Genomic DNA, 15252 nt, shown 5'->3' on the forward strand with positions numbered 1-15252 from the left:
GACCAGAAATCAGCATTCTCCATTAACTATGTTACCCACTGAAGTACGATGGGTAATGAACTAAAATCAGACATCAGACGATAATAAAAACCCCGGCCTTGGTATCCAGCGGGGAAATTAAAAATAGATCAAATGTGTTGGATTGCAGAGGCGGTTGTGTGTAATCTCCCTCTCTAGAGGCAGTGGTACGATCACTGTCGCGAATGCGATAATCGTGTGCTTCCTAGAACGTCATCATAGCCCAGGGATAGCATCAGGTTTTGTGCATTGGGCCGAAGTCCCAAGGGTTGCAGGTTCGAATCCTGCCTCTGGGGGGAATTTTTTTTACACATAATCTCTTTCGTTTACTCATCATTTCGATCAGTTTTTCCCGTTGGATACCAACAAAAAGTCGTAAAAATCTTGCCATAAAACGTGGAACAATCACGTTATTACGTTTGGAAAACACAACCGTGAACAAAAACATGTGTTCTGTAATTGTGTTAAATGTTGGTGCCTAACGCTTTCATTAGTATTTTTGTGGACTTCAGTCGTGGTTTCCGCTATATTATTACCAATTCGCTTCCCTTTTTGGGAGTCGATTCTCAACTTTATTAACATTGTCCATAAACCAAATTCAGATTCGTGATTATATTCATAGGTTAACAAATATTGGTTACGGTCCCACTATACGACATGATCCAATTAATGATTCATTACATTTCGCATTTGTTCACAAAATCAAAGCAGTTTGCTCGTGAATACAAAATTCAGAGTATTATTCATTGATCCATTCCTACCTCGTAAACTGTTTTTGATTCATAGTATGCATTCATAGTATATTTATGTACGTAAAACATTTCATAAAACCGTAAGATTGACTTCCACTTTCATGATGCCATTTGGCATATGGTCCTAATATGTGCACGTTAGTGCATCGTTTTTTTTAATTCTTCAAACCCTCCTCATCATATTGTGAGATTTTTCAAAGTAAGTTCAGATGCCAAATTTCGCATCAATTGGACAATTTTTGACCCATTCATTTTTTGCAGTTTTTCTAAAGTAAAAAATCTCAGGAATCAAATGGAGTCTTTGTGATCTTAGTCAGGAAATCCCTAGGTACAAAATGAATGTAGATTCGTTATCGGAAAAAAACACGAACATTACATTTTTTGACATTTAGTTTCAAAGCCACATTTTTTCATTAAATGCCCTAATACCCAAATTTCCCGTATTTGTCTGAAACTCAACTTCTACCATGTGATGCCAAAGCGTTTTTCACCCTAGAAGTAGTGAATTAAATATATTAATTTATTATTAGGTGCGGGCAAAGAGTAGTTGGTAAATCGATTACCTGGTACGCTGCTCACCTGGGTTCGAATCCCAACCCCGCATATAGGGTTTGAAAGTCTATGTCTAAAGAGCGTAATAGTAAAAGCGACGGCGGTGGTGGAAGGCGGGGCGGTGTGTCTACATCGAACGGGAGGTGGCCTTCGAGAAAAGTTAATGGCGAACCACGGCAACGAAAAGTGTCGGACCGTGGTTTGGGTGCTCGTAGTTTATGCGGGGTAGGATCGCCTTCTGGGACTGGAAAAGCCAAATACCAAGGAACCTTTGCTTTCTTGGCTAACCATAAAGGATCCATAGTACCCGCCCTTCTCGCTGTTGGAGGATAGGCCAAACGAGCCTACATAGCTAACGGAAAGGGAGAGAGACGCAGGTAGAACAGCGGTTTCGCCTGGGAAGAACACTGTGGTGTCTTCCGAGGTTTTTTCGAGGAGCAAGTGAACCCGGTGATTTATCATCACCGTCGTTAGGGAGGCTCCAACAAACGAGCCAAGCTACTTGCAAAGGATCGCTGCTGGAGCAGCAAACAAAAAGCCCAGGAGTACTAGGCCGCTGTTTTTCCGACCGGCCGGACGAGACCAATTACCTTTCTGTTAGCAGCAGTGGATATTAGGAGTACGGGAATGGCAAAATAATTTGTTTTTGTTTTCTGTCGTTAGTTGTGTTACGAAAATTCGAAATTCTTCGTAGAACTTATGCCGCCCTGTCATTTAGGGTCTGTCGGGCAAGTGAAACTGGACCCCCGTAAACCCCTACTTATAATGGATCTAATTTTGCTTCGTGGCTGATTTCTGGTCCATAGTCTATCTGATCTGACGATCTGGTATTCGTGCTAATGAAATGATTCACAAATCAGCGGTCTGATCGATTGCACGTTTATGATCTAGTTCATATATTATGCATGGTCTTAATATTTGTATGAGAATCATTTCACAAAAGACAGAAGAAAACGAAAACTGCGCTGAATGAAGCTCTTGATACCACGATCATCGTGATTCAATTCCAAAAATCATGGACATGATTGACGATCAATTTGTCTTTTCATCTCGCCTTGCCTTCAATTCTACCTACAGATCATTCGCTGCTCATTCCACAAGCAGTACATATAACAATAGCCTCTAGCTACTGTGTGAAATAGTGATGAATGTAAATGCTCAGCAAAAAGTATTCCCGCTGCAGGCGCATGTGTTGCTGTAAATTTTTCGAAATGTCCTGTAAGACCAGCTCAGCTATTCGGGATAGGACAATTACTAACAGAGCAAATGGAGCTCGTTCTAGCAGAAGCGAATATCCTACAAATGCATCATATCAAACATAGCGATCTGATTATGTTCAAAAACATTAATCAAGCAGAATCGTTCGATTCGCAGAACAAAATGTAGTACACCGCCGAATGCGCCTACGTTAAATACTACATCCCCGTACAGAGGAGAATGACCCTTAGGCTTAAATTCTCCATAATAAACATCCTCGTATACCTAGAGAACAACATTATAAAAGTTCGCTTGCATGATCTAGCAGCGCGTACTCCTGACGGCGTGATTAAAAGATGCACACAAAGATACATGGATTCCGTCACATATGGTACTTCGAGGAACTTGTTCCCGAGTTTCCTAACGGCATTCGTATGGTGAGAATGCATCCGATCAATCCTATTCCTCCATTCATAACCATCTCATTGAAATCAACTAAAGATATATAGGACATTTTCAGACAACGTTATTCGCGCATCCCTGGCAGACCCCGAGGTGCCCGTTCTGCAGGAAGATGTTACATCTCGGAAAACCATACGTAGAAACTTTCAAGAAAAATCCAACGAATTTAACCAAAACCACCACATAGTCATCTTACGCTTAATCGCAAACAGCAAAATCAAAATCTGCGGATCAGGCGGCAACTAATATTAACTCAACAACGATCACATCCAGTATCTCCAAAACAACAACCAACACCACCTAAAAGAAGCAAATACTGATAAAAGCAAATTTACAACAGCGATTTGCAAAAACAGGAAGCAACTAAGGGACCATTCATAAATTACGTAACGCTTTTAGGGGGAGGGGGTTCGATAAGTTGTGACAAGGTGTGACACAGGGGGGAGGGGGAGTAAGCTAGATCATTGAAGAAAAACATTTTTTCAAGGAATTTGTTACGTAATAGGGGAGCGGGGGATGAAGCAATTTTGTGACAATTTGTTACATGGGGGAGGGGGAATAAATTTTGGGCAATTTTTGCGTTACGTAATTTATTAATGGTCCCTAACAAGCGACTGTGAACAGCAAGAATGCAGTACCGATGATGACATGGACGTGATCGATAACGAGAGAGAAGCAGACCAAACGAACCTCATGTTGCAGTGGACAACCCTGAAATTGTTTGGCCGTCTAAAGAAAGGATCTCAACACGCAGAAATTGCGGCTACAAGATTCAACGAACGAATAAATTTTAGTTGTCAATTTTACATGCATATATTGTAAATAAGAACAATCTACCTCGTTGAGCTATTGCAATTGGGCCTAAATGAATTGATTGGAAAAAGAAAATTATTCAACATAACGTGCAGAGAAATGCGGAGATCATGGTTAAGCTCCTTCAATGATGAATATGAGTCACGTTATTTTGTGTGAAAATGAGGAAGAAAACTCAAAAATACGCTATTACGATAACGCAACTAAAAATTACGAAAATCGTAATAAAGTTTCTTAAATCATGAGTATGACTTACATCATACGGACAGTAAAATCCAATAGTAAAATCATGAAAAAAGAAACCACGGTCAACATACATAAAACTTTTAAAATGTTTTACTAACCTCCTGAAATTATGAACACCGCTCAATTCTCCTCTCTTTTTAGTTGTTATGGTAGTAATTAATACAAATCAGTGTATCTCGAAATTACGGACAACCACAGTCAACTAAATATTCAAGTGGAACCATTTTTTTGTTTGCGTGAACTAGTTTGGTGGAAACACAAATAGTCTAATTATTTTGAGGTACATTGCTTATAATTTCAGGAGCTTGATCTGTGAAGAGACCAAAAAAATAAGATCTACCGCATAAATGTCACATAATTGTAAAACACCAAAAATGATAAATGTTTTAAACTATGGAACAGTGTACCAAAAAATAAGTAATTAACACCGCATTAACCTCTCACTTCATTCGCAGGCTGTTTCAACCGTGGAATACGTTGCTGAGAAATTGGCAAATCCTTGCTGTGACGCATCCGGGCTACGTCGCCTTCCTAACGTACGACGAAGTCAAGGCACGCTTACAAAAGTATATCAATAAGGCTGGTAGTTATGTTTTCAGGTATGACATTATCGTGTGATTCACCCGATTCGATGTAATAAATTAATCTTTTTATTCCAACCACGCTAGATTATCCTGCACACGATTAGGACAGTGGGCGATAGGTTACGTAACGGCGGAAGGCGAAATACTCCAAACGATTCCCCAAAACAAGTCATTATGTCAAGCTTTACTAGATGGTCATAGGTTTGTATTTTCTCGTCAAGCCCTCTGTGACGAGCGTCATCTAAAATTGTGTTTTTCTTTTCTTCGTCTTATAGGGAAGGTTTCTATCTATTTCCGGACGGGAAGCCCCACAATCCTGACCTTTCGTTTGCAGTGCAAAGTCCGCTGGAAGATCATATAACGGTGACACAGGAGCAGTACGAACTCTACTGTGAGATGGGTATGTGAAAAAAATCTATACAATTTCACTCGAATACGAAGATGAGTGCATTTTTATCATCAATTCTTTTGCAGGGAGTACGTTCCAGCTGTGTAAAATCTGTGCCGAAAACGATAAAGACATTAGGATTGAACCTTGCGGGCATCTACTCTGTACGCCGTGTCTGACGGCGTGGCAGGTGGACTCCGAAGGACAAGTGAGTGTTCGGTTGACTTACCTCGCTCGATATAGGTACTCATGCCCATTGCTTTTTTTTTTCTTTTCCAGGGTTGCCCCTTCTGTAGGGCGGAAATCAAGGGCACCGAGCAGATCGTGGTGGACGCGTTTGACCCGAGGCGGCAGCATACGCGAAACTCGGCCCACGGTCGGCAGCAGCTGCAGATGAACGACGACCACGACGACGACATCGAGGTACTGTGAACCGCTTCATGTCCTGCCTGACTGTTGTTGTTTGTCTATGTCCTCTGCAACCCGCCCACCACATACATGCACACACGAAAACCCCCTGCATACAACCCGCCCGCTCGCCCGCCTGCCTCCTGCATCTAGGCTCTAGGCAATCGCATCCACATCTAGACAATAATAGTGTTTTGTGCTACATTGTTGCGTCACATCCTCCTACCCCCTATTGTTTGATCCAGTGTAAATCATTCATCTTTATAGCCAAAAAAAAATAGATTTGAATCAGTTGTTTTGTGTCCCGTGTTGTACTTTGCATCGAACGCGCGCCTACATTCATAGCTTGTCCGTTTTTATTTTCGTTTCGTTCAATTCTAGATGGACCACCAGTAGGAGAATGCATTTTATTTTAGTAGCTTTTTGCTTCCATGATTGTAAATCTAATCATTTTTAGCATTAAATTATGTGAAATGTTAGAGTGTGATTTGTCGAAGTCGAGATGTGTTCGTGTCTGTTTCGCTGTAGGTAGTTTGTATAAACAATTATTTATTGTGTCAGTTTTGAATTCGGTCAACAACACCACAAGAAGCCATCTATAATTTAGGGATCAACAATAATAGTTTTTTGATGTGATTATAAGTTCGTCGATTCATGGGGCAACCAGATCACTACTGTATGCTTTGTTTTTGCTATATCACCAGTGAGTTAGAAAATAAGTGCTGACACACGTATTGAATGTATCTCGCAGAGCTTGTTTCGACTATTCCAAGATTAATGTTACAGATTTTCACTAAAAGGATATTCTCGGAGTTCCGAACTAATCTTTATTCAATCGCAAATGGATCTGTATGTTTGAAATCTGCGTTCTTTTTATGTATGGAGAGTGTAACTAGCGAGGAAAGCCAACTTCACTTTCTATGCTAGTTTGGCATTTGATGCTAATCAACATATGGTTACGTTTAACTTAAAATGTAGGAAAGTTGGGAGCCGTTTATATTATGGATGTCTTACTGCGTAAATTCTAAAGATTTCAGTTTTGAAAAAAAACAGGCTATGCAGAAAATTGTCGGTTGTATAATTTTGTGCAACCCTGTTAAATACTCTGAAAAGCGCTTTTTCGGTTCAGATAGCTGGTTTTTAGAAATTTGAATTGAAGAATGAGAAGCGAATGAAACAAAGAAGAAGCAAGTTCTTATAGCGTTTACGTTTTTACGTAGTGCTACAAAGATGTACTGCAAAAAAGAGATACACCCAAGATTATAATTTCGACTACAAGAGGGAAATGCCATCATAGATGCAAATATATTGAGCAAAATTTTGCATGGATTTTTCGCTGGACGTAAGCGATTTCCTGGATTTCCTTCCGTGGCATTTTTTAAGCTGATAGATCCTCCATAAAGTTTCGATCTGTTGGGACGATCGTGCGACACCATTGCAGGCTTTGTGGAACAAGACACAATGGTTCTCTCTAAATCTTCGGTGGAGATCTGAAGGTCTTCATCGCAAGCCTCCCTTGATTGTTCTGACAACGAAATCAAATGACTGTTAGATATGATCACAATGTTATGTTCCAAAAATCGAACCGATAGAATTCAGAATTAGACTAGCACTCTGTCTCGTCGAACACGCTTTCGTTGAATGATTAGATACTGCTTGCTTTATAATCAGACAGAATGTTTTTACGGATTATGGCAGCATCTGCCACAGAAGACACATATTTAATAAATTGAATTCGTAGAAACTCACCGAGTCAGTCAGGGAAAGACTATCATTAGTTTTATTCTGCATTAAGTTGGATTGATTTTCCAACGAATAGAAATGTTAAGGAATTTATCGAATCTATTCTAAGCGTTTGTTTTCACTATAGTTAATGGGAATGCAAATCATATTCGTTACAGAGCGATCCGTCAAAATCGCAAATTTACAACCCTGACCACAGCATTTTTGGAAAGTTGGAAAATGGCAAATCGTCATAACTGGCAATCAACCCGAACAGGAGAGAATAACTGGCCAACAACCCGAGCATACTATTTTAATACCCCATTGAGGTATTAAGCAGGTATTGAAGAAAGATTCTTCAATGCCTGCTTGGTATAGTACTTTATTATAGTATTATTCCAATCATTTTTACAAATACCAAACTATTGGGTAAAGTATGCTTGAATTTGGTATTCTGAAGTTTTTTCTTCTGTTTGGGAAGTGGTCAATAACATGGTCTTAACAGCTGTTAAGATGGCATCAGTGGTTTAACGATGCACGTGACTGTTTCTTATCCCAGCGAATCTTGGTTCAATTTCAGCCAAAGACATCGGAATTTTCTGAGGTGAAAAATTTCATGAGCTTCATCAAGCTGCGCAACTGTGCTCCGAAAACTTTAGACTGTGCCTTCTTATATCATGCACTTCCAGCATCTACAATGCCTTCCAAAGTTATCTTTAATCGTTCGGGTTTTTCGCATTTCGGTAATACTAAAAGTTTTCTCATCTTGAGGTAGTAAGTGGTTGATCTGACCAATCGATTGAAGTCTGAGAATCGTGCAATATCAGGAAGAGCAATCAATTCTTCAGCGAATGCACCGCAACACATCTGGTACGTGCAATCCAGCTTGGAATGGAAACTCACAAGCTCTGCAGAAGACATCTCCAATGGTTTACAATTCGGCCAGTTGACACTATTATGATAAATGAAGTCTGGACCACGAACCCATTCTAGCATACTGCCAAACTTAGACCACTTCGTAGCCAAATCGGCCACGTTCAGTTGCGACGGAAGCCAAGGTCACAACTCTACGCAGTGACAATTCTCTTTGATTTGCATAACGCGAGCACCAACGTATGCCGTCAGTTTTTGATTTGTCTTCAATCAACTCTAACAGATCTTCGACTCACTCCAGAAGCAAATCTTCTTGACTTCTATCGTCAGCTCTGATTTCAACACATGGATCATTTGGCAGGCCAGAACGCATCCTTGCAGTTCCAATCGCGACAAGGTTTGTGCCTTCAGGGGCGCTACCCTTGATTTTGCATAAACAAAAGCAACGTGTGACTTTCCCTCTCAACGATGAACCATGTAGATCACACAAGCGAACACCTGATCACTCGCATCACAGAAAGCGTGATCTTTCCCCACGTCGTTTGATCGTGCGGTTCATGATATCCAGTGCACGTTCATCTTCATCGGCTATTTTCGCCATTTGATCAGAAATCCCAAAATTTTCAACTTTGTACATGTGCTTCACCCGATCTGTAAGTTCAACGTCATCATTTTCTGAGCACAGGAATGCATGGTGTTTACTCGATCCAGCAAAGGTCGGAGCTATTAATCCATGGATCGTCCGTCCCAGGTGACAACGAGTCCGTCTTCAGATGTACAATCAGGCCCGCATTATTCGAGCCAATCAGTATTCAGGGACAGGCATCGTGAATCGCAACTAATTTATCATGGTCTAACATGGGATACAATCGCTTGATATTTGCAACGATGTTTTGCACAGTTCGGATATTGCTAACGTTATACCGTTTTGGTTGCTCCGATGGTCCAAAAATGTGGAACGAGAGCATAATCGACTGTTCTTCCTTGTGCAAAATACCATCAGTCCAACGATAGGACACAGGATCCTCGCAATCCAATATTCTACCGATATTCCAATACCGATAGGATCGGTCCTCCACAACTGCAGCATCCATCGAACAGAGACGAACCTTCATCGAAAAGTACGAATAATTCCGAAGTGCCTCTCGGACCTTGCATCCTCACCTTTCCTACTCGGAGCAGTGTATTCATGTTTTTGCCATGGACATTGCATACATTCTGCTGACTATCAGACGTGTTCGTACGGTTGTACTTCGAGTTCCTCGCAGAACCATCTGAGTGGACTAACTCGTGGTGATTCTTCTTGCAGATTGAACATTTCTTCTCAGACTTGCAGTTTCTTCTTGAGTTATTTGACTTCAGGCAAATGTAACAGACTTTTCAGGAAATGGCAGCAGACCGACGTTGAGCAACAGACAGCTTATGAAACTGTTCACACTTGTCTAGACCAACGTGAGAATTTGCCGAGCACCAAGGACAAATTTGTTCCTTCATCGTCGGGACAGTTGACATTCAGAACCATCGGTTTCGGCTTGAGTTGGTAGCTGGGCTTCTTGGCGCTAAATACAGGATTGAGACTTGCAAGTTGGTTGTCCATTTTATCCTCCAACCAACGCGAGAAAGTGTTAAACTCGATAGTGACGCCTTCTTTCATCAAAGCGGCCTTATGCCGAACCCACATCTATTTGTTGAAAGCAGGCAGCTTATCAGCCAGGTGAGAGATGAGTTCGGGATTCATCAGCCTTCGCGTTGGTCATCGCAACCTTGGTACCAATTACCGCATTATAAAAGGCACGGAAAGATTCGATGATACCTTCTTTTACGATCTCCCGGTTTGTTAGCGCTTTCCAGTCTATTTGCCACCACCCATTCGGTGCGTCCGAAGTTTGACTGCAACAGTCGTATAATCTGCTGCACATTCTCAGGGAATGCAAGCAGTGATTCCACAGTCTTGCGCGCATTACCTTACAGCGCTTTATTCAGTCGTCTCAGGTTATCGCGATCAGTTAGTTTATACTGCTTAGTTGACGTTTTAAATTCGCTTTCGAAAATCGTCCATTCCATTACGTCACCAAAAAACTAGGGCAGGTCTTTCATGTTTCGACTCTGTAATGCCTTAAAGGCCTGAGACAATATTTCGTTCACCCCAGGTTTCCTACGTTTCCTACGCCGGATGTCGACGTGTTCCATAAGCGGACCCCACACGAGACAAGAATATTGTCAATAAAAATATTGTCAAGACAGCTTCAATACGTCAATCCCATTTGAATCCTACAGAATCAATATTTTCAAAATGTCCTTACACGATCAATATATTAATCAATAATTGGTTTATTGTCAATATTTCTGCTCGTGTAGGGTCCGCTATACTTCGGTTTCTTGTGAAAACGTATGATCCATCGGATGGGATGATTCTTCATATTCGTTTTGTTGTCTTACCTTTTCTGACTCAGCAACCCACTCTTCAACACGCTTAGACGCATTAGTGTACGCACTCGATCAGCTCGAGGTACTCGATCTAGACAGCAGCTCAACTTTTCTCAAATTTCGCTCACGTTGTCGCTTCAGAAACGCCGCTTTCCCTTGTTCCGTCTTCAGCGCCAAGTCGTGCTGAATCTCGGCTAATTTCTGCTGTGCTACAATCCTGTCTCGTTCAATAGAAGCATGCAGTTCCGCTCTCCTCTAGATCTAAGAACTTGATTTGGCTGTCAGTTATGCTGCTTCGCGATGATAGACTTTTCGTTGACTTCAATACAGCTTTCGTACCTCTTTTCGATACGTCAGAGACAACAGATTCATTCTCCGGTACCTTATCCTGATTATCTGCACCTTTCTCTCCGTCTTGGACATTTGCATTCAGTTGGTTGGGTAGACTGCGTATCTCAACCCAACTGCTGTGCTTCGGAATTTCAACTATAAAACTACCTAACAGCCTTGGTTTTTCCTACTAGAGCGACATATTTGTGCTTCCATAAAATCTGGCAATTAGCATTCGAAAGACCAAAATGTAGGCTACTTCCTGGTAAGCAAATAGCGGGACAGTGCTCATCTGCGAGAAACTGAACTCAGTTTAGCTGCGTGCTGGGAACGAAATTCCAATTTCAGATTCCCCTATTCCCGATCAGTACATACACGTACTGGTGCAATATAAGTGAATTAATAACACTAATTGCTACTTTTTATTAAAATTTATAAATTTGCAAACTTCCATCAAATTAAATTCTTGTTCAAAAGAATTATATCTTCAGAGTGAAAAAAGTAAGTCTTTTCGGTTTCGCCTCCTGTGATTTGTTTTTTGCTATTTCCATGGAAACCTGGACACCTACGGTACCCGAGCAAAACTAGGTGCTTGCAGTGTTGGCAACAAACTGTATGTGAAGAATATTTTGTATTCCACCAATAGAGGTAAATTTGTGGTTATTTGTTTGTTTTACTGCAGATATATTTGCCTTCAACCTTAGGGTGCTCCTACAGCCTCAGTTCCCCCTACCAGGTAAATTAAATTTAGCTGACACAGACAAACTAAAATCGCAATTTCAAGAAGCATCGCTCCTAAGAGCCATTGAAACTAAAAGCCTCATTTTTTGTCATTTTATCAGCGATTGAATTGATAACCCAAAAACGCTCAATAATTTCTGTTTCAAATAACAAGTTTATTAAAGCACGAATATTGCAACCCGCCGGGCCTCTGACACCCCTTGCCTTTTTGAGGGTTAGAATGTATTCGATGTTCCATTTGTGTTGCATGCTGATTGCTAAAGTGCTGATCATAGAAATTTTGCACAAACAAACAAGCTTGTGACAACCAAATTAGGTACATAAATGGATACAGCTTTGGTTGAACTTGAAAGAGGAATAAGTCCAAATTTATTTAAAACCGTCATGCAACTGTTTGCTACCTCATTCCACGGTGCACAGCTCAATCAATCAATCAATCTTTTCCAATTGCAAATTGAATGCCATTGGCTATGAGCAAACATTCACTAAACGAAATTGCACAATGTCCTCAAACTCGAAAACAGGTAACAGGCAAACTTCGGAATCCTAGCTTCCCATATATAGCAACGAATGCAGTGTTTTAAAACGTCGTTTTCGTGCTCAAAATTAAAAGCGTCTAGCCCGTTATAGTAATAGAAGTATAGTTTGTACGCAGAAGTTCTTGCCTTTATGATTGCACATCTACAGAAATATGTTGTTCAATAATTAATTCACCTATTAGTGATATACGAAATATATTTTCTGAGCCAATGAAAATAGAGACTGAGTCTTTCGCAAAGTTGTAGCAAATTACTACAAAAGAAATTGTTGAATACACCATGTATCTAACTTTAATAGTTTCTAGTAAGTTCCTATCTGTTGGATTTAAGAAGATATTCCAAAGTTTGCGATATATTTAGGGTAACATCCACGTTAAATAACCCGTTAAGGAGCAAAAAGGAACAAACAACATAATAAGATACTGAAAGTACTAGTATGTCAAACCAAATCTCACCCAAGTGTTATGCTTTCATTTAAAAAATGGGGGACGGGTATAGCGTAGTTGGTAAATCGATTGCCTTGTACGCAGCTCACCTGGGTTCGAATCCCAACCCCGCACATAGGGTTAGAGATTTTTCTAACCCGAAGAGGCTTAAGGTTAAAACCTCTATAATCGAAATAAAAAAAAATAAAGAATCGAAGTAGGGATTTAAATGTGTTATTTTTTTTATGTTGATATTTTCTATTTGAATTCGATATCAATGTAGTTCAGCTTTTACTCCCGATGATGACTGAGAGTTTTAATAAAATTTGAACGGCTTATTAAAATATCTGCTGCAACGTGTTAAACCTTCTGTCCCGAACGACACTGATTGATACAAAACCTTTGGAAATAAGAACAAAGAATGCGAACTCCTGGCTTCGCTTCAGAACGAAAAATTGGATGTGCGTCTAAATATCTACTCTGTTCGATTTTTTACTGCCGTACTATCATTAGTATCATGCTAATGATAGTACGGCAGTAAAAAACCGAACAGAGTAGATATTTAGACGCACATCCCATTTCTCGTTCTGAAGCGGAATCAGGAGTTCGCATGCTTCAAGCAATTTTTCTGAAATGGAAAGGAATAATCAAACTTCGTGAAGTGATTGGTATATTTATGCATATTTGAAAAGCTCCAATACATCCAATACAATGTGGGTAATGTTTGGTACATAACCGGAAAGTTATTATTGCACTTTGGGTTGTGAATTCCAATCGAATGATATTCAACGGGATCAACAATCCAGTAATTTGGTCGTAGTTTCTAATAATTATCTCATCAGTATACCTACAGTCAGCTAGAAAACTGAAAAATATTGGAGGTTAACGACAAACCAGGGCCGGCGGAATACGTGGGTAGTATGGGTAGTACTACTCACTCGAAAATTACTGAGGTGGGAATTACCCACTCAAAAGTTTGGAACACATCAAAACCTGAGATTAACCATGAATGTGTCTCGCGCACAAAATGTATGCGTCTGAAATTCTCAAAACATTTTTATTCATATTCGATATCCCGAGATATCATCCGAAGGAAGTCACGATCTCCATCCATCCCATTTAAACCAAGGTTTGTTGATACCTTTGGAATTCCTAGACTTGTATTGTCCTACGAAATAAGCCGGAATGAAGCAATGCGAAATAACTCATACTAATATTTGTATCTGGTAATCTGGTATGATTTTCAGAGAAAGCACTCAGGAACTCCCTCATTTTTCCAGGAAAAACAAGAAGTACTTTCCATGCTCCATCATACGAAGAGCCTCTTTGGAACTGGTCGTGAATAAGTAAATATAAAACCATAAGATTTGTGGGGAGAATGTTTGCAGCACAGCCTCTTTTATAATCACAGCTACTGTCATAATAATTAGCATAGAAGCTATGCATAGCTCTCATAATCTGATGAACGTTACGGTAATATACGTACTTCAATGCTTAGAGCGAGCATCTTTAAAGCATCAGATAAATTTGTGTGTTTAAAGAACAATCGTTTGTATACAGTATTATCATTTCATCCCGAAACGTCTCGTTTGATGTGGAATACTGTTGTCGCCGAAAATGGATTCTTGGTTCTGTGTATTCCGATCTAAGGTTGAATCGAGTTCACAACCTAGGGCCTAGCCACCAGACGAAATATTGTTTCTTTCGTTAATCCGTCAACGAACCGGTGCCAATAACCGCGTTTTTAAGATTCATCAAGTGTTTCATTTGCGTTTCTAACGTCGCGTATATTCGAATAAATTCACCTAGGAAATAATACGACCTTTTACGCGTACATTTCCGTGTACTCTCTGCCCACCACAGAATGGGAGATTCTCCACGGTTGTACGCGCCGGGTACTCCTTTTTTGTTAGGGGAAACTTTGCCACTGCGACCACTATTCAGGTTATCGTTTGTGGCTGGACTACTACTCGTTTTGTCTGACCTTTAATCGCAGCGTAGAGAATCAACGTCAGTCAAAACGTTGTACGCTTTCACTGGAGGAATTTCTTGTTTTGATTCGATTGTTTCGGATATAGTGGACGCGTACCTCTTTCAATAAATGGATTGAGTACAATGATAATTTTAACGTGCTTGGCCGCGCTGGTGGAGTAGGCATTTGTGTCATTTCCACCGTATGATGGTAAGTAAGATAGATCGGTTATCATGGCATACCGTGAAAGTTTTAATCTTCTAGAACCAGCTAAGTTGCGATGAATATGGAAACAATATCAGTAGATTTTTGCCTTTGATTCGAATTTGACAAGCTGCAACTTCAATACCTGGTACCGAGCAAAAGCCAATCCAATTGTAATAATAGCACGTTTTGATCCCCAGAATGCTCCTACATAGTGTTTTCTCGGCCCTGGCGAATAATGTTAAAATTGTGGAAGATCTACGTCGGAAGTTTATCAGGTTTTGCATAATGCAAACTTACGACGGTTTTGTAAAAGCACGCATGAAGGGACACTCTCAGGCCTTTACAAGGAAGCTTAGGAGAGGAAATGATATCCTCAAAAGAATGTTTCAGTGTTTCCCCGTACAATTTATATGCGGGATATGTCGACAGTTCATACGGAGTCTCTCCGCAGAAACAAAACCTTTCATGATTCTCTTCGCATTTTGCACACCCTGCCTTGTTTCTACAATGGGTAACTCTATGGCTCCATTGTTTGCAACGAAGGCAGTTCAAGCCTCGCGATACAATAAAGCGAACAGGTTGACCAGCTCCGTTAA

At 40.3% G+C, this 15252-nt stretch overlaps 1 protein-coding gene across 1 annotated transcript in view; it reads left to right on the plus strand.

The window, feature by feature from the left end:
- LOC131691529 (E3 ubiquitin-protein ligase CBL-B) overlaps positions 1-15252 on the plus strand; it is a 245926-nt gene that overhangs the window by 210000 nt on the left and 20674 nt on the right. Inside the window, exons 3-7 of the mRNA XM_058978033.1 lie at positions 4496-4639; positions 4709-4825; positions 4900-5024; positions 5099-5220; positions 5292-5435. Coding sequence (XP_058834016.1) covers positions 4496-4639; positions 4709-4825; positions 4900-5024; positions 5099-5220; positions 5292-5435 — 652 coding nt within the window. The remainder of the gene's footprint in view (positions 1-4495; positions 4640-4708; positions 4826-4899; positions 5025-5098; positions 5221-5291; positions 5436-15252) is intronic.

The sequence above is a fragment of the Topomyia yanbarensis genome, chromosome 3 (assembly GCF_030247195.1).
Source record: "Topomyia yanbarensis strain Yona2022 chromosome 3, ASM3024719v1, whole genome shotgun sequence".
NCBI lineage: Eukaryota > Metazoa > Arthropoda > Insecta > Diptera > Culicidae > Topomyia > Topomyia yanbarensis.